This window comes from Amborella trichopoda, chromosome 3 (genome assembly GCF_054954075.1).
Source record: "Amborella trichopoda isolate Santa Cruz 75 chromosome 3, AtrichopodaSantaCruz75HAP2 v2.0, whole genome shotgun sequence".
Lineage (NCBI taxonomy): Eukaryota > Viridiplantae > Streptophyta > Magnoliopsida > Amborellales > Amborellaceae > Amborella > Amborella trichopoda.
Window position 1 is genome coordinate 2,149,136 of NC_142338.1, and position 19,836 is coordinate 2,168,971.

General features: G+C 36.3%; 1 protein-coding gene across 4 annotated transcripts; it reads left to right on the forward strand.

Moving 5' to 3' along the window:
• The first annotated feature begins 861 nt into the window (after positions 1–861).
• Positions 862–16,933, forward strand: LOC18439737 (RNA-binding (RRM/RBD/RNP motifs) family protein). 4 transcript variants are annotated; one of them, XM_006849895.4, is made up of 8 exons: positions 862–979; positions 1,284–1,407; positions 13,953–14,082; positions 14,224–14,260; positions 14,664–14,904; positions 15,107–15,239; positions 15,615–15,713; positions 16,365–16,933. In XM_006849895.4, the coding sequence occupies exons 1-6, from the start codon at positions 890–892 to the stop codon at positions 15,205–15,207; spliced, it is 723 nt and encodes a 240-aa protein (XP_006849958.2). In that variant the 5' UTR covers positions 862–889; the 3' UTR covers positions 15,208–15,239; positions 15,615–15,713; positions 16,365–16,933. The 4 variants fall into 4 exon arrangements, with proteins under 4 accessions (XP_006849958.2, XP_088718922.1, XP_020526513.2 ...); XM_088862796.1 differs by having other exon boundaries at positions 15,166–15,239; XM_020670854.2 differs by having other exon boundaries at positions 14,667–14,904.
• Positions 16,934–19,836: the final 2,903 nt, after the last annotated feature.

The following is a 19,836-nucleotide window of genomic DNA, read 5'->3' on the forward strand; positions in this document are numbered from 1 at the left end:
GGTGTTTGTAGAGAGAAGCAGCTAGAGAGAGAGAGCAGGTGTTTGTAGAGAGAGAAGCTGCTACAGAGAGAGGTGTTTGTAGAGAGAGAGAGGTGTTTGTAGAGAGAGAAAGATGTGTTTGTAGAGGTGTAAGAGAAACACATAGGGAAGAGGTGAGAGAAGGGTGTATAGGGAGAGAAAGTAGAGAGAGAGAGAGGGCCCCTCCACCCCTGTTGTGGGTTCCCACGCTGCTCCTGTGCTGCCTCCTTTGTGCCTTTGTTATCCCTCGGGTTCCCCATACTGAGAATAACGGAGGGGTGTTTTTGCTGTAACCGAATCATTATTATGACCGAATTCGTTCTCTAGAAAATAGAAAAGAAGTGAGAGAAGAGAGAGAGGCCACCTCTTAGAGAGAGAGAACCCACTTCTTCTTTGTCTCTCTAAGATTCCTACCACCCGCCATGATCAGCTTTTGTGCAACCATGTCAGATTCCAGCCAATTCCACCACACCCATCTTTCCCCTTTAGCCGTCTCCTCTTGTTTTCAAATTCCTTTTTCTAGGGTTTTTCTCCTCATATGAGGGCTCTGGTTCTCTGGGTCGATCGTTGTATCGGCTTATTCTCTTCTTTTCCCCTCTCTGGCTTCTGGGTTTCTTGAATTAGGCAAAAAATACCATCTGGGCATTGGGTTTCATCACTTAGGGCAAATAGATTTCATTCTGGTGTTTGGATCATAGGAAACATGGCGTATCAGCCTCTATCTGGTCAAGGACAGGGATCTGGTTCAGGATCAGGTTCTGGTTCCGGTTCTTCAGGCTTCGGTATCCCATTTATGGGTTCTCCTTTTGGTGATACCACTTTCACTAAGGTCTTTGTCGGAGGATTGGCATGGGAGACACAGAGCGACACCATGAGAAGATATTTCGAGCAATTCGGTGAGATCCTCGAAGCAGTTGTGATTACTGATAAGAATACCGGGAGGTCCAAAGGCTATGGGTTTGTGAGTATTCTCCTTTTCTTTTATTGAAGTTTTACTTTTTTTTTGTTTAGAGGTTTTTATGGTTTCATGATGCCTTTCTCATCTTATTGATTGTCAATACCTTATAAGTGTATGGGTTGCTAGTTGGAGGATTTAAAGTGATGCCTGATTTGGGTTCTATATGGATAAATTGGGATTTCCCATGGTTATGTTATTCCTCTTTCTTAACTAGGGTTTTACTGGTTTGGAAGGATTTTAGGTGATGCCCTTTTTCTGATTAGGGTTTTTATTATGGTTGGGTGGGGATTTCTTATGGAGGGTTTAGGTGACTTTCCGTGATCCGGAAGCTGCGAGGAGGGCATGTGCTGATCCTAGCCCAATCATCGATGGGAGGAGAGCGAACTGTAACTTGGCTTCTCTAGGTCGGCCTCGACCATCTCCACCTTATGGTAGGTTCTTTCTCTCTCTCATGTTAGATTACTTGATTGATCTATTGATAGCTTTTTAAGATTGATTGCAATAAACCCAGTCATTGATGCCTCCTGATGTTGTTCGCATGCTTGTTATCTGGCGGAGGAGGTTTTTTATCTCTATAGGGAATGCTTCATATCTAATAGCTATTGTTGCCACTGATTAGTTATCTCATAAGTTTGGATAGCATGCATTAAGGGTTTTGGGGTTGTTGAATATTGAGAATCATGGTACTAGGATTGATTTTGGAACATTATTTGAGTTAGTTTAAGCCCGCCATGGCTGGTTCCAAGCCCGGGCAAAAGAAGAGGGTTGTGTTAATTAGGGCAGCCAGCGTAAAACTTTGCCACATCTTTTCATGAATCTTGAAGCGGAATAGAATTCATGTAGCCAACCCAAAATAGATGGGATAAGGCTCGGATGATGATGATGATTTGAGTTAGTTTGAGCGGATTGTGTTGAAATGTTTTTCTGGAAGCAATACATTTGCTGGGCTTCTGTGATGTCTTTGTTGTGCTTTATTTTTCTCTTGCCACTCTTGAAATTGACCAAATTTGATCAAATTGTTGGCAATGGTGGTAAAAGTTTTGAGAATTTCATGGCTATATGTATGGTACCCAACTCGGATCATATGTTTTCCAAAAGGATAAAGATGTGATTTTTGGCATGCCTCGTAACCTTATGTGATAGTTATGTTCATGAAAACTTCCCCACAATGTAAATATCGAAATAATCAGTTCAGTTGGTAACTCTTTTTGGCAGAAATGTGGAATATGCTCAATACGAAAATGGGTCTCGAAATATTTTATATAAAATAAAGGTCTAGAAAGTTTTAACTGGGTAATTTTTCCTTAGACATGCACGCATGCGTATCGAAGTCTAAACTTAGTTTTCATGCAGAAGTTTGTTATTCGCATGTTTTTTTTTTTTTTCTGTTGTGTGGTCAGTGACTAATGCACTTGTTCCGTGGCAACTCATTTTATAGATCGTGTAACTGTATATAATTTGCATTTTCAGTTCTATCTTGTGACTTTCTCAAATATCAAGATTAGATTTATGGAACATGACCTGTATGGAGGTTTGCATTTTTAGTTTGTGATTAGATGAATGGATATGAGTTTATGATCATAGATCTACACGCCAGTGTGCTCCTTTTGGGGGCCCAAAATTTCTAAATGTGACAACTGTTTGAATGAAAAGGTTTTCACTCCCAAACCCAAAGACACATTTGGATTTGCTAATCCAGCTACGTAGTGGTTAAATGGGCTCAAGCAAATCCCTAACACTTTTGAGCAAAAATAATTGAAGTTACTTGTATACACAACATGAAAAAAATTAATTTCTTTGTATTTGTAAAAATTGAAACAAAAACAAATCACTCAAGTTTACTTGACCCTGTGAGTTTCCAATAAGGATAATAATTTTGGGGAATTTGAGTTTGAGTTGAGCAAAATTTTCAGAAAGGTGCTGAAACTAAGTTTCTTGATTTGTCCCTCTACCAAGCCAAGGCAATTACGGTATTCAACTCGAATAAGTCCAGCTATTTTAACATTGGGACTTTAAACCAACATTTGAGCTGTCAGGTTAGGCTCACATAAATGAATGGTTAGGTGTAAGTTTAGTGAGCTATAATGTGTTACAGGGGATAAAATCAATGGGAAGTAGGTTTCTAACCCTTCTTGTGGATAGGAGTTACCATGGCCATCAACTACAGACTAGTCCTATGAATTTTCACATGCTTATGGGTTATGCGGAGGTTGTCTTGAAGAGGGAATCTACCTAACATTTGTTGCTTATGATGTGTGAGCAAGAGAGAAGGGAGGTGTGGTGAATCTTATAGCTAGGGCTTGTGGGGAGGATAACATATTTTCACATGGAGATGGGAACTTTCTTATGTCTTCCAAAATTTCAGCTACTTGTTTATATCGCAATACAATGCATCAAGTGCAAACCTGTTGCAGCAAAATAAATGTGCTTTCTTTCTTTGACTGCATGTGTTGTTGGATAAGGAGATTTTTTTTTCCCTTTAAATAGTTGGATGAACAGATCAAAATACTTCAAGCCTAACAAGACAGCCTAGGCTTTAATAACATCTTATAAATTCCAGAAGAACCATACTCTCGATGTCTTGTGATATATACGTGAGTGGGGATTCGTGACCAAAGTACTACACCTTTATAAAAAAAATATATTTCCCCAATATTGTAAATAGGGTAGTTGATCCATTTGTGAAACAAGAAAATGATAAGATAGATACAATATGCCTATCTTAAGCAAATGCCCTTACATGCCACTTCTCCTTATTGTTGGCCAGTTCAGTGGTTGGGATATAGTGGAGTTGTTTTTGAACCCCATTTTTAAGTCTTGTAACGCTTTCTTAGTTGAGAGACAAAACTTTCCAAAAGTAAAGCGGAGATGAAACCAAAAAGGAGTCCTTGCTGTGACTTTCTTGGGTGGCCAGGCTTGTGCTTGTATGTGTTGTTGGACAGGTGGGTAAGCTGTTCAGGAGAGGAGTGTGTATAGCATAAGGCCATTGAACTACAATACATATAGGAGAGGGCTATTTGTTAAGTGTTTGCATTTGAGGGATGTATGATGAGTAGCTGAGTTCCCACGAGGACTAGACTTTCAATGAGTGAGTAGTTGATAGCTTTCTTTTATTTTGGCTTTTAGGTATACCATTTGTATTTTACCATAGACCCTTTCTCTACCTGCTTTTAAATGATTATTTAAATAATATGATTAAATAATGAAGTACAGTTGGACCATCTAGGACCCTCGTAAGTTCTAGATCACCTTAGCTGCCGCTTGGGCATTCACATAACGCATATATGTATTTATGTATGTGTGTGTGTGCGTGCGCTCATCTGAAGAGATATATTGTTCCGTGAACAGTACAACTAAGAGGCACAAACAACCTTTCATTATTGATGGTGACATGGAGTTGTTTTAGTGTTTATCCTAGAAACTGTTTTGGTGGATGAGCATGCTCATTCCCACAAAGAAGAGGCATTATTATGGATTTTTGAGAGAATAACATCAGACATGATTCAAACAAATGCTGGGCCGGCACTTAGGCACTAGGTGGCCTATGGGATCTGGCCGCATAGGCACTAGGCACTAGGCTGGTGGCCGTGTAGGTGCTAGGCAGGTGCGCCAAATTGTGGTTTAGAGCAAATGGTTTTCGGTTTTTACTTTCAAAGCCTAAAAATAAGCTTGGGCGGTTAGAAAAGAAAATGAAAAGAAACTTGAAAAAAAACCATAAACATTTTTTTCACCCTTAAGAGGGAAACAATGACATAAGTGCCCCTTGGCTTAGGGCAAGTATTGCCCTCGGGAAGTGGGCAATTGAGACATTGTATATATATATAGATATATATATGGCAATGATTTCATGCAACAGTTGTATAGTAGTATAATGCAACAACCTTCAAAAACCATGTTATGGACATTTGTTTGATTCAAAATTTGAAATATACACTCTTTTCATTCTAATGAACAATCACAAAAAAGAAAAATTGGAAAACACAACCTAGAAAGTATTTGTTTAGCTCAAGTAACATAAGCCGTTCATTTTGGTGAGATGCTTAGATCTAGGTCTTAAAAGGATTTTTTTATTTCCAATTTTTTTGGATGGCTTTATTATCATTAGATGAACAATGTAAAAAAATAAAAAAATGATTTTGAGTTTATAAAGGCTAAGATCTTGAAATTTACCAAATGAACAGTCTAGATTCATTTTTGGAGGCTACTCATTTTGACCATATCTAGGGTTCAAATTAAACTTATTTTTTTTTGAGATTGATTATTGAGATGACGAGGGTTTGTTTGCAAAATTTTGAGTCATACAAAACCACAAACATGGTTTCTAGAAGTGTCGTTGCATTATACTATGATACAACCGTTGCATGAAATCACTGCCGTATATATATATATATATATATATATATATATATATATATATATATATATATATATATATATATGGGAATGGATGTTGTCAGCCCATAGGCTGCTACAGTGTCAACCAATGGCCCTAATTTAATTTGGGTTGATCTGACGGTTACAACTTTATTTCGTATTTGAATTTTTATTTTTTTTTACAAATCCAAATCACTTGAAAATTTAGGCGTATATTCTACTCATCGAGGCACACTTAATAAAAATATATAAAAAATAATTCACAAAATATAAATTAACCAAAATACCCCCGAAAAGTTTCGGGGTATTTTGGCCATTTTATATTTTTAAATTATTTTTTTAATATTTTTATTAGATTCTACTATTTTTTAATAATAGACGCTCAAAATTTCAAGTGATTTGGGGCAAATATGGGTGATAAACTATGAGGAACTGCGAGATTTTTTGGAAGACTAGGAAATTCCTAAGCATTGTCAATATGTACGAGATCTGGGTGATAAATCGGTAGTCTTTATCTTTGTTCTCACCCTAGTTCATCAGATGTGAAAGCAAACAGCTAGAGCTGTATCATTGACCGTACTCAAAGTCCAAGAAAAATTGTCTTGGACTTTCGTGCAGAGTAATGATAGGCAGCTATCCTATTGCACTTCTAATGGCTTGAGGTGTTTGTGAGTTTTGTCAGTTTGTGTATGAAAGGTAATGGTTTCATTCTACATAATCGCAAATACATGCATACATACATACATACATTCATTCATTCATACATATGGGAGTGATTTAATGCAATGGTTTCATATTAATATAATGAAACACTCTAACCATATATGGGACATTTGAATCACTAAAAATTTTGCACGCACATTGTTCATGCTAATGTCCAATATAAAAAATGAAAATGAAAAATAAATAAATTCATAACCTAAAAAGGACCAAATCGGTCCTTCTCCAACAATAAATGCAAGGCGTCAATTGGTAGATATTTAGATCTAGGTAAAGGAACTCAAAATCATTTTTTTGTTTTTTTGAAGTTGTTTATTAGATGATGCTAAGACTATCTACAATATCTAGGGTAGAAAAATCACCCCAGGCTCTAATTGTCCCATTAAATGGACATGCCTGCGTTAATTGTATTTAGAAAGCCCACTTTTTGCAATGCGAATTTGGAATTTTTTTTAGATCATTCATCAAATGAAAGTACTGTATGTTTCAAATCTGAAGTCTAACAAATGCCCCTAACATTCTATCTCATTGCAATGAAGCTGTTTCATAAAATCAGTCCCTTATGTATGTGTCGTTTTCTATTTTTACTTCTTTTTGTTTTTTTTTCTTTGAGGGGCCGACGGCTGGGGAGGGGTTAGTTGTTAATACTGAACAAGCCCTCAGAATACCAAGGTTAAGGCTGGAATGGGTTGTGGTGGGTTATTTACTAAAAGGTCGTTTCTTTTTAGTAAAATGTTACTTTCTCTAAGTAGCTTAATTGTCAATTAAATATACAGAATTTTCACAAAAGTAAAGTGGTTTTTACAAGGTGTCTTGGGGCTTTATTAGTGCAACTACCCTCTTCCTTTAGGGAAAATTTCAACTATGTCCTTATTACATGACAAATGTACCCCTTGTTGTTTAGTTATAGTATATACATGTTCTGCTCAAATAAAGAGAGCATGGAAGAGGTCAGCACGCGGGACCCCTACTTAATGACTAGTTACCCATATGAAACAATTATTTACGAAAAGCACCCAATTTTTTGCTGAATACTCCCTTCACAACCCATTCCAGCTTTAACCATTGTATTTTAATCTAGCTTTATTCTTTGTATTTCGAAGGGTTGATAGAGTTAGGCATTGTCTAGCTTTAATAACCTTACAAAATCCAGACATTGAGGCTAGAATGGGTTACAAAGGGTGTATTCACTGAAACAATAATTGCTTCTAGTAAGAAATTGATTTGTATAGGTTGCTTAAGCATGAAGCAAGGGCATGTGTTAAATTGTGACTAAGAGACAACCAGTACTTTTGACACTTTAATAAGGATATATTTGAAAGTTTCATTAAAAATCAGGATATTTATACTAAAAGAGTTTTAGAACACTTTCACAATTTCATTGTACTTTGTTGAGGATTTTAAATCTACTTTTAGTCAGTAACTAAGCAACCTATATAAAGCAACTTTTTATGAAGAAGCAGTCAATTTTTTTTTAATACACTTTTAACAATTCTCTTAACCTTAACATATATTTTTTAAAGGATTTGTTAAGTATTAGACAATCGCTGTGCCCCCCCGCGCCCCACCTCCCCTCCCCCAAAAAAATAAAAACATATACACATGTATATCGAGGAGATTTTTCTATGGTAAACACCCCATGAAATTTTATGGGTTGCATTTAGGAAGTGGTGTGATATGTTAAAATTACTTTGGTTGCCTTTTTCTTTATTCTATGGCTAAGAGTAGAGTGAGGGCATTTTGTTATTGAGAAGGGTATATTGTTGATATTTTTACCAGAAGACCAAGGGTGTTTTTGTAATTTGAAGGAGGATATTTTTGAAATTTTTACTAAAGCATTTATATTAATAAAGTACCTACAGTTTCAGTCCATAATTACCCTTGATTTTATTGAAAATATCAACAATATCTTTTTCAATGACAAAAATGCTCTTATTCATTTTATAGCCATAAACTTAAGAAATGAGCAACTAAAGTAATTTTATAGTTCAGGAACTTCAATGATTTTATGGGTTGTTAACTATATGTGTGTGGGTTTGTGTGTGTCCCCGTCCACATCAGGTGGATGGTGGAAGGGTACACAAGCATTGTTCCAATGGTTCAGATTGGACAACGCATGGTTCAAATTGAACAAGATCCACTAGCCACAAAATATTTATTTTTAAGTTTTAATTGAATTTTTTTTGGGGAAAATTTCATATAGAACCTTAATTCCTCATATTATTTCATGGTAGACCCGCTTTCCGTTTTTCTTTCAAGCAGCATAAGGAAACCCCTAAAGATTTCATCATACCCCCTCGTCTCTTATCTCCTTCTTTTATTGACTTTTTGATCATAAAAATTAACCCCAAAAAAATATTTTTATACCATTTAAACCTAAAAACTTTTTTAATGAGTGGAAAGGGAAAAAGAGGGTTAAAAAAGTTTTTGGATTGAAATGGTATAAAAAGATTTGTTGGGGTTAATTTTTATGGTCAAAAGTCAATTAAAGAGAGAGATAAGAGATGAGGGGGTGTGGTGAAATCTTTAGGGGTTTCTTTATGCCGTTTGAAAGAAAAACGAAAGGAGGATCTACCATGAAATAATATGAGGAATTAGGGTTCTATATGAAATTTTTCTTTTTTTTTATCTGAAATTTGAGTTGCAGTTTCATTTTTATATGGAAAACCAAATAAAAATAATGAAAATATTTTGAACATTAGACTATAACACGCCTAAAAATACTTTGGTGAATTTTTTGTTCAAAATATTTTTCTTTATTTGGTAAGAATAAGGTCATTTTTATCATTCAATGGCTGGGGTCGATGTGGCAGTACCCCACACCTACCACGTTGTGGTTTCCATTCCCACCGCTAACACTGCCCCAGTAATACCTTCAAAAAGTTAACTCCTAATCTGCTTAAAACAACAGGTAGGGGATTGTCATCCCCACTGAATTGCGCTAAAAAAAACAGCCATAGTTACTGAAGACAAGGGTAGTTATGAAGTGAAACTCTAGGTACTTTATTGATATAAATGTTTGTTTTTAGTGAAAAATTCAAGAAGTCCTTAAAATGATAGAAGAACCCTTCATCTTTTTTTAATCTAAATATCAGTTATATCTTTTTGAATGACAACAATACCCATACTCGTCTTACAAGCATGTAATAAAGGAAGGGATACTAAAGTAATTTAACAATTCACTCCCCATTCAAAATTTAGCCTATAGCTTTTGAGAGGTAGTAATTTAACAATTCACACCCCATTCAAAATTTAGCCTATAGCTTTTGAGAGTTATTAACTATAGACACACATGCAGGCACGCGTGCACACACATGTACAAACACAAAGACATGCACATATATGGGTGGGGGTTTTAGTACACCTAGAGCTGCACTCTAATATAATAGGTAAACCCCTGCAATTTACGACATCCATTTAGATGGACATTGTAGATTTCAACACCTTTTCAGAAATAAGGTTGGGGATACTAGCAACCTGTGTTTTTGCCTATTCCCTTCTTGTCGTTATCCTATCTGATTGTCGTCAGTGTTAAACAGACATCGACATGCGTGTCGTGTCTAGTACATATCTCAAGTGTCTAGTACTTCAGCCCAAAAACCCTGTACGACCTCAACATGTCCGTACAACCATTGATATATGATATATACATAAATAATAAGAGAATTTAATGATATATACATAAATAATGAAAGAATTTAAAAATATGTTTACTAGCATAAAAATAAACTATAAAATTTTAGAAATTCATATATATTTAAGGGAAAATTTCATAGAGAGTCCTAATTCCTCATATTATTTCATGATAGGCCCCCCCCTTTTTTTTTTTTTTTCAAGTGGCATAAGGAAATCCCTAAAGATTTCACCATACCCCCTCATCTCTTATCTCCCTCTTTTATTTACTTTTGATCATAAAAATTAACCCCAAAAAATATTTTATATCATTTCAACCCAAAACCTTTTTTAATGGGTGGACAGGGAAAAAGAAGGTTAAAAAAGTCTTTGGGTTGAAATGGTATAAAAAGATTTGTTGGGGGTAATTTTTAGGGTCAAAAATCAAATAAAGAGGGAGATAATAGATGAGGGGGTGCGGTGAAATCTTTAGAGGTTTACTTATGCCGCTTGAAAGAAAAACGGAAGGAGGGTCTACTATGAAATAATATGAGGAATTAGGGTTCTAAATGAAATTTTCCCTATATTTTATGCAAGAAAAAAAATATTTTATTTATGCAAAAATAATATTTTGCACAAGGCATGTCATACATATTTCACGGTTGTGTCAGTAGAATCATTTAGAAATTGAAATGACAATGGCAAGCTTGAATCCACAAATTGCAATTTGTATTTTAGAATATAAATCCCATTTAAATTTTTGGGACTCTTTGTGGAACAATCTTAATATGATATTATAATAAATATAGACATAAATGTCACATTTTAGTATTTTGTAAGAGAGTTATTTTGAGTCATAATATTTAAATTGTTTGACTTTATGCTCTAATAGCTGATCGATTAAATAACTATCGTCTAGTAGATAAAATGTTGTTGACTATCTACACATAAGCACCACGGATGGTGGTAGCGTGTAGTCTTCCAATTTAACGTGTCTAGTATTCAAACCTGCCCATGGCATTAAATTTTGAAAGTGCAATCTTGCAAAGTTCAACAAGGGTTTAGTCTCATAAAAAATAAACCCCCTCATATGGATTCAATCTCAAGACCGCTTGTGTGAAGAAGAACTACATTCGTGTGTGGCCATGAACCTGTTAATATACAAAATAATGATGAGACTTCTATATAAGGTGTCGACACGTACTGAAAACCAATAAAATGGCCCGACACGTATGGCCAATGTGTCAGGCCGTGTCTATAGGGTTGACATGTGACCTCATATTTCTTTCCCTGACATTCCATTTTCTTCGTTAAACAGTGGATTTTCTCATAACAAAAGCACATCCCTGTTACTAAGTTCACCTCCAAACAACCAACCAGGACACTCGATCCCCCCCCTCCCGTACTCTCTGACTTACTCCACACTCATCAATTGTGAGGTAATGGAATCCATTTCTCGCCAAAAATCCACCTTTTTCCAGAAAATTAATACCCCATCTGCTTAAAGCTGCATTTTTTCTGAGAAAACTCACTCTTCACCTTCAAATTGATCCCAGATCTCAGAAAAACCACCATTCAGATACACTCTCTTTTTCATTCTTCACAATTCACATGAAAACCACCATTTTTTATCTGAAAACTGTCATATTGCCTGCAAACCACCAGACTCTTGTTCAAGAACTTGTGCAAATTCTTGACCATGAAATCATTGGATTCAGGCCTGAATTGGAGGTAAATGTAGGGTTTGCTCTCCCCATTGAGTTGAAGTTCTTTTACTTTCCCAGCTAGAAATCAACCTGAAAAGTCATTGGAAACCTCCAAACTGTGGAACTGCACCTATTTGGATCTTGGAAACCTAAGCTTTCTCTTCTTCTCACCTGATCCCCATAACTTCCGAGACGAATCAGACATTGATGCTCCAACTGATTTTGGCCAGGAAGTCTTTCATTCATCGAATATATACCAGATATCTGATTCTCTAAAATAGGAAGCAGAGGTCTGATACTGGCTTCTCTTAGAGTTAGAAAGAGGGAGGAGAGTGAATAGAGAAGAGAATTTCTAGTGGTTGGTTAATTGTGGGGAGAGAGAGAGAGAAGGAAAAAGCCCCACTGAGAGAGGAACCGGGGCTGGGACTTATGGGAAGTGTCTTCACCATCCGTATAAATGGACGATAGATCCTCACTGATGCATCTATTTGAGTGCATACCTGCCAGGGCCTAACATTTCCCTATATATATATATATATATATATATATATAGAGAGAGAGAGAGAGAGAGAGAGAGAGAGAGAGAGAAAGCGTATAATGAGACCATTTACTTTTGGTACAAGGTGATAACAATTAATCTTGACCCTTGGATATGAAACTGGGTAGCTGCATTTATTTTATTGACCAAGCTCAAAGTTCAAAAGAAATTTTCTCAAACTTTGCAACACACCCAAGGGTTGTGACCTTTTACTTTCACGTTGGATGGTTATAAGTAATTGTGACCTCCATGTACCAAAGGTAAATGGTCTCATTGTATACAATCCCATATATGTATATTTGAAGGAGAGATTTTTCTTTGTTTATGTGTTTGTTGGCAAGTCAATTTCTCTCTTTGTATGTGTGTGTATTTGAGAGTTAAAATGTGTCAATTAGAAAGAAGCCCAAATATCAATCACAAAATTAAGTTTTCTCCACATTTAGTTTAGGGAAAATTTCGTATAGGCCCCTAATTCTTCATGTTATTTCATGGTAGACTCTCCTTCCATTTTTCTTTCAAGCAGCATAAGGAAATCTGTAAGGATTTCACCGTACCCCCTCATCTCTTATCTCCCTCTTTTATTGACTTTTTTACCACAAAAATTAGCCCCAACAAATCTTTTTATACTATTTTAACTCAAACTTTTTAATGGGTGGAAAGAGAAAAAGATGGTTAAAAAGTTTTTGGGTTGAAATAGTATAAAAAGATTTGTTGAGGGCTAATTTTTATAGTCAAAAGGCAATAAAAGAGGGAGATAAGAGATGAGAGGGTATGGTGAAATCTTTAAGGGTTTCCTAATGCTGCTTGAAAGAAAAACGGAAGGAGGGTCTACCATGAAATAATATGAAGAATTAGGGGTCTATACGAAATTTTCCCTTTAATTTATAACTGCCTTTTGTTGAATGAAATTTTGTTTAGTTAAAGAAAATATCTACAATGTTATGATGGTGTATTTTGAAAAAAATTCCAGAGTACAGATAATATGATATTTCTGTCAAGTTGCATGCAGTGGCGACAAACAAATAAGCTTTTCTTCTCCAGCAAGGATACCTTGAGCAACCATTGTCACAATGGAAGTCATTTGAAAACCTAACACCTCAACCAAAGTGCCCTACTAAACTCCGGGTCAACCTGTTAATGTCTTTCCAATCCCCTCCACGCACTCTCACCACATTTGTACTCATGCATATTACCTTCCTTTAGAGTCCCTTGGCTGTTAAATTCCTCAATTGCCACTTCCCTCTGAGTGCCTTATTTTGATAAGCATGCTTCTTAGATTCGCAAAACCTCTCACTTCGCCTCAGTAGACCTTCTGCATCTTATTGCCTGCCCTCTGCTTATTCTCCATCAAGATTCTTTCTAGCTTCTTTGTCCATGGTACTGAGGCTTTGGAACAATATATAATTCTCACCGGACATCGACATGTCTATTCTCATAGTGGAGAGTGGAGCTAAGTAGTTCCTCATTGATGGACATTCACCCTAAAATGTTCATCTCCATTGTCCATTTGTAGAACAGACAGCGGCTGCCCCTGATGTGTATGTTTGTGCAATATGTAGCATGTGAATGATATAGAAACCATAATTTTAGTCTTACTTGGGAAAATGCTGTGAAGACTTCCAATAGTTCTCTTTAGAATCACTATCCTTTTAACATGGGGAAGTGCTTCAGTTTCAAGATCGTGGTGTCTTGTTACTAGAACAACCATGAACAATAGCTTAAGATCTTAACAATATAATTAACAACCTCACCAATACAGCTCTCAGGGGTCCCTTTCATTAGAGTTCATTGAAGAAAAATCTGCTTAGCTGTTGTCTCTAATACAGATTAATATGAAAACAGGTATATTTTAAAAAGTAAAGCCGAATGCTTTTCTATGCATTTTTTTTATGGTTTCTTCCTCATCATATGTTCAGAAGTCGATTGTTTTCTTAGATGAGGATATCATATTAGGAAAGTTGTTCTGTAATACATCTAGATAATTTAGAGTTACTATTTGACCTCTCTGGTGTTTTTACTTTTGTAGGACGGATACGTTCAGGGGGCCCTTATGTTGGAGCAATCCAAGGAGGTCGGGGGCCATATGTTGGAAGTCCGACATATTACCATCCGGTTCCCTACAGTTACCAGCAGGGATTCGCATATCCTCCATATGGGTCAGTATTTCCTTTGTTTCTTTAGGTATATTTCTCATTTAGAAGCCTTATGGGTGATTTTTACTTGTCTTCAAACTTCAAAGTAAGACTTGTATAGAGTTTTCTCTAAGAAACTAATGATCACTTTTTTTCTTTTTGCAGCTATGCAACATATGGACCAGAATATGTTTATGCACAGGTTGGTGATCTATATCAAGCATGGTGTTTAGGAATATTTATATAATTATGTCTCGCAGGTTTTTAGTTTGGATAAAGTATATTGTTCTCTGATGGGCCATGAACAATGACTCATGGACTCATCAATGTCCAAAGAAATGAATGACGTCGATGAATAGTGAGATACCCACTGCTGCACCATGTCCTGTTCTAGTGGGTCCCACAGTCTCTTTAACAATGTTTACCAACTAATCAGATGGTAATTACAGCCAAGGATTATGGGTATCCATACATTAATCCACTGGGCTTTGGTATTCTGTCCTTTTGGTTTTGTAACATATAAAATCTATTTTCAATTGTACCAATTCAACTTGTTGCTTAAGATTTTCTTTATGGCTGATGTCTCGATTGTCCCTTTTATGCAGCAGAATATGTACACCCCCTACGTAGGGCATCAGTACCTTCAGATGTATAGTGCACCAGGAACCCTTAATACAGCCGTTTACCCATATGCTCAGGTGGGTCAGCCTCTACCAAGCGGTCATGGTTATGCTGCACTTCAAGGGTATGCAGTGCCTAGTCATCATATAATGCAATTTAGTGGGCCGAATGTCAATGGAGCCACAGCTACACCTTTGCCATCCATCCAGGCACCATTCCCTTCAGGCATAGCGTTCTTTTCCTTTTTGTAGTTCTAGTTTCCTTTTGGGTTCCCTTTATACCAGTAATTTCTTATCAATAATTAAAAAAAAAAACAGAAATGAAAATAGGGTGATTCTTTTTTATTTCTAACTTGGCTTCATTCTTTGAAGTTTGAAGTGAGATTTTGAAATGAGAATGAACAGTCCCTTACTATTAGAGATTTCAGGTGTAGCTCCTCCAGTTACGGCACCACCACAATTTATGATTGCTGCACATTCTCCGCAGCTCACTCAGGCTACAAGTGGTTCAGATCAAACAGCTGGCTGAAAGGGGCTGCGAAATGAACTCTGACATTTGAGGTACTCAGTGCTCTCTCTGTCTCTCTCTCCGTCTCTCTCTATTTCTCTCTCACATACCAACTAAGGGAAGAAAAAGAACTTCAAAGAAAAACGTGGGGTACATACCAACTAAGGGAAGAAAAAGAACTTTGAAGAAAAACGTGGGGTACATAGTTGGGGTACATACCAACTAAGGGAAGAAAAAGAACTTGGAAGAAAAACTCAGAGTACCTCTCTCTCTCTCTCTCTCTCTCTCTCTCTCTCTCTCATACCAACTAAAGGAAGAAGAGAACTTGGAAGAAAAACTTGGGGTACCTAGTTTATAGTTTTTTGTGCATTGAATTGACCTTTTCCCTTTACTTTGTGATCGAGGGCTCTAATGCCATTTTTTAACAGGAATCCTTAGATTGCAGCAGGACTAAGAACAGCAGTACTGCTACTCGAGTGGCAGGCTTCGAATCTAGCCTTGCAAGTAGTTATCTTTGCATTCTAGAGGTGACCTCTACTCTCTAAAATATAGAACCTATGTTCCCAAATTGAATACTATAGCAAAATATCATGTGCATCAGAGTGAACAATTTATATGTTAAAGTGTGTGCGTGCCTGTGTGTGATGAGTAGAGTAGCAATTGTGCAAGCATAGAGTAGACTAGTATGAAGAGTAGTTAAATCTATCCAGACAATATGCTGTTCCATTACCTTGGTGGCATTAGAATGGACATGCAACAGAAACAATGAAAATTTAGATGACTTAGAATTTAGAAGCAATCTATCATGCCACTCCTGTGTTCAAACTGAATGTCTAGCATCAGACACATTTGAGGAGCTGATGAATTCGAGTGATAAACAGATCAGATCCAGATCCAGAAAAAATTGAGGGTTATCTTTATGCTGCACTTTGATTTTTAGCTCAATGAGTTTGATTACCAATAAAAAAAAAAAAAATTGAACCAATACAACCATTTAGTTGAAATATATATGCACAAACAAATGTAGACAAGGTATGAAAGATTAAATTCTATGACATCATGAACCATATAGTGTGTGCATGCAAGAAAGGCAGAGGGTTTGCCTGGATTATAATGTGTCACATATTTTATTATTCATCTCATCTCTAACAACCGTCATTGTTCCTGTAAAATTCCAGGTCGTCCATTGTCATGGTCCCAAAAGAAACCCCACAAGCTGCTTTGAGAGAAGGCTAATCAAGTAAAACCATTCTGGTAATCTGAGGAATCATTCAACACATTATTTTAACCTTCCTCTCTCTTTGCCACAGTAGTGTCTGTGAATTGTCTCGAGAAAAGCATCTGTATTTATGTCTCTGCTCATGGAGCTTCAGAAGAGAACCCATTGGAAGATGTGGGGTTCCATGGATCCCACTAATTAAAAGGGAAGTCGGTAGATACGAACACCAAACGATTCTTTTAATCTTTAGAACTTGGATTGATTGTATAGAGTCTTCATGTTATGTCTCAGCATTGAGTCCTTCTTAATCTTTAGAACTTGGATTGATTGTATAGAGTCCTTGCGATATGTCTCAGCAGTGGGTATTTTGTCTGTGTTTATGTCAGCACCGAGTCTTTATGCAATGGAAACTTGCATTATGTGTTGTATACTTCATGGAAACAGTTATTTTTTGTGATGTGTTTCAGCTTGACACTAGAACTGGTTCTCAGGATGAAACTGATTACAAGTGGATGAGTTTGTGGTGAATTTCTTTTTTTCCCTTCTGAATTCGAATTGTCTTTTTGTTGGGAAAATTCCATTAAAACAGTTGAAACCACCTCAACAATCAATGGGATGGTTAAATCAACAATTTTACCACAAGAGTGGTTACTCTATGGAAACACGTTCAGTAAGCTCCCTCAAAAAATTTATAAGGAGAAAATAAAATGGTATTTAGGGGTTGTAGCCCAAACAAGTGATGGTATTTTGGTTAATTTGACTTGTTTAAGGCATTTGACTCAAATGACTTTTAAATCTTTGTTTATTTTAAGTTTCAAACCTTTGTGTTATTTCATGAGAAAATCTTATTTCTGTATTTGAAGCTACAATAGGCAGCGGCATTTCAGCGATTTAGCCCCACTTTAAGTCACCAGAGATGAAAGGAGCTTATTTTAGGTTTTAAATCCATAGCTAGTTTTCTTTAATAAAAGAACATGTTCCGGAATAGGGTTGAGAACTTACCTGGTTTGGATCCGAAACTTGAAATTCTGATTTTTTCTGGATCTGGATATAGATCTAAGATTTTGATTTAAAATTTGGTTTCGGATCATAAATTTGGATAGGATCAGTGTACATGTGGATCTGAACCAGATCTAACCCGGTTTTTATCTCAAGTAATTCTCTCTTAAGAAGAGACGCCCCATTCCCTCTCTCTTGTGTGAAGAAAACTCAATTCCCATATTTGTCAATATCTCTCTTTCTCTTTCTCTTTCTCTCTCACTCCAACCCAGTTCCTTTTTGCCCGCATAGGGAAATTTTCCAAAGATTCACAAATCTTTCTCTATCTTATGGAAAGAAACCTAGTTTCCCTTTTGAAAACCCACAGAGGGAGTCAGGATGGAGGGATCTGCTTCCTCCCCTCTCTGTCTCTCTTGTGGTATTTGGTAAAGAAAATTAATCCCCACTTGAACACGATCAAAGCTTTTTCTTTTCCTCTCTGGTTGGAAAGAAACCCCCGACCAATTTGAAGTCAAGAGACAAAGATCCTCTCTCTCTCTCTCTCTCTCTCTCTAAACCTTAGCTCCGCTGGTTGGAAAGAAACCCCAAGCCCCATTTGAAGTCAGAGACAAAGATCCTTTCGCTTAACCATAGCTCTCCTCTATCTAAACCATAGCTCTGCCAAAGGTTCTATTTTTCTCCTCTTTAAACCATAGTTCTCTTTTTCTATTCTCTCTCTAAACCATACCTCCGCCAAAAGGTTCTCTCTCTAAACCATATCTCCGTCCATGGTGGAATCTTCTTTCCAGGCAAAGCTCTATCCATCTAAGGTTACATTTTGAATGGGTAGGGGTGCGGTTCGTTGTTATGGGTCCAGATACGGATACTAGGTGTAGTCTTTGGATATCCAGATCTAGGTGGATCCAGACCTGATCCGACAAAGAAGTTTAAATAAGCAAGGGCATTCACGTCTTTGGACTTGGATGACCCAAGTGGGACCTAATTATGAAAACGTCCCTTTGTTCCAGGTATCAAATTTAGAATAAGATTTTTTAAATGAAAGAACATGTCATTAGTTTGGTACCTAAAACAAGCAAAGATATTTAATCACATAAAACAAGCAGAAGTATTTAAGTTATTTGGTTCAAGTGACTTAATTGGTTTAATTACATAAAACAATAAAAAATATTTAAGTTATGAAAAAGTAAATAAAGAGACCATTTACCTTTGATACAAGGTGGTCACAGCTAATCGTGGCCATTGGATGTGAAATTGAGTAGTTGTATTTATTTCATTGACTAAGCTCAAAGTTTAAAATAAAATTTTTTGAACTTTGTAACACACCCAAGCTATCAAATTTTACATCAAATGTTTGTAAGTAATTGTGACCTCCCTATAGTAAAGGTAAATGGTCTCATTGTATATAATCCCTTAAATTATTTGACTCAAGTGACTACATGAATTAAATCATTGAAATATCTTTATTAAGTAATGCTGCAAACCTCCAAAAACACAATTTGTGCAATTTTTAAACAAAAATCTAGATAAAATACTTAGTGAAAAATAAATTTGAAGAGTACCACTTTGTTGGTAAATATTTTATTTATGGGAAACTATCGCTAATATACTTTTATTTTAACAAAATTGAAAAAAAAAACTCAAACTATTCAAAACCTCGCCTACACCCTTTTTCCTAATTTTCACGATTTTTTGGATGAAAATGCTCATTACGGTAGTCTTTTTACCGTAATGAGCATTACGGTCTTAAACTTCTTTACAGTCTGAAATTCTAGTGAACTTTGGACCATTACGGTCTTTTTATGACCGTAATGGTCTTAAGGAGCATTATGGTACTAAGAGACGGTACTCTTAGTACCGTAATGCTCCTTAAGACCATTACGGTCATAAAAAGACCATAATGCTCCAAAGACCATAATGGTTCAAAGTTTGCTGGAATTCTAGTGTATTCTTAGTACCGTAATGCTCATTACGGTACCCTTAGTACTGTAAAGTTCTTTAAGACCATTATAGTCATAAAAAGGTCGTAATGGTCCAAAGTCTACTGGAATTCCAGTGAACTTTGGGCCATTACGGTCTCTTTATGACTGTAAATAAATTTAAGAGCATTACGGTACTAAGAGTACCGTAATGAGAGAACCCCAATAAATTTCCAGCTAATTGTGGAAATTTGGCCAGACTTTGCTGGTTATAAGGTTTTTTGGCCCGATTTTGCTAGTTATAGGGTTTTTTGGCCGGATTTTGAAGGGACTTGAACCGGATTTATTTGAGGTCTGGTTCGTTTGTGCTGGAATTTGGAAACATTTGGTTGGAATTTGAAGCCGGTTTTGCTGAAAAATGTTTTTTTTTTTTTTTTGTTGGATTTGAGGCGAAAATGGGATGCATTTCATTCGCAGGGAAGAGAGTTTTGTACTCTTCGATTTTTATTCTTGCTG

Coding starts and splice junctions, on each gene's coding strand:
- LOC18439737 (XM_006849895.4), top strand. CDS start 890: ATGAGAAGATATTTCGAGCAATTCGGTGAGATCCTCGAAGCAGTTGTG. Junction 980..1,283: donor GGTCCAAAGGCTATGGGTTT/GTGAGTATTCTC, acceptor TGGAGGGTTTAG/GTGACTTTCCGTGATCCGGA. Junction 14,905..15,106: donor CCAGGCACCATTCCCTTCAG/GCATAGCGTTCT, acceptor TAGAGATTTCAG/GTGTAGCTCCTCCAGTTACG.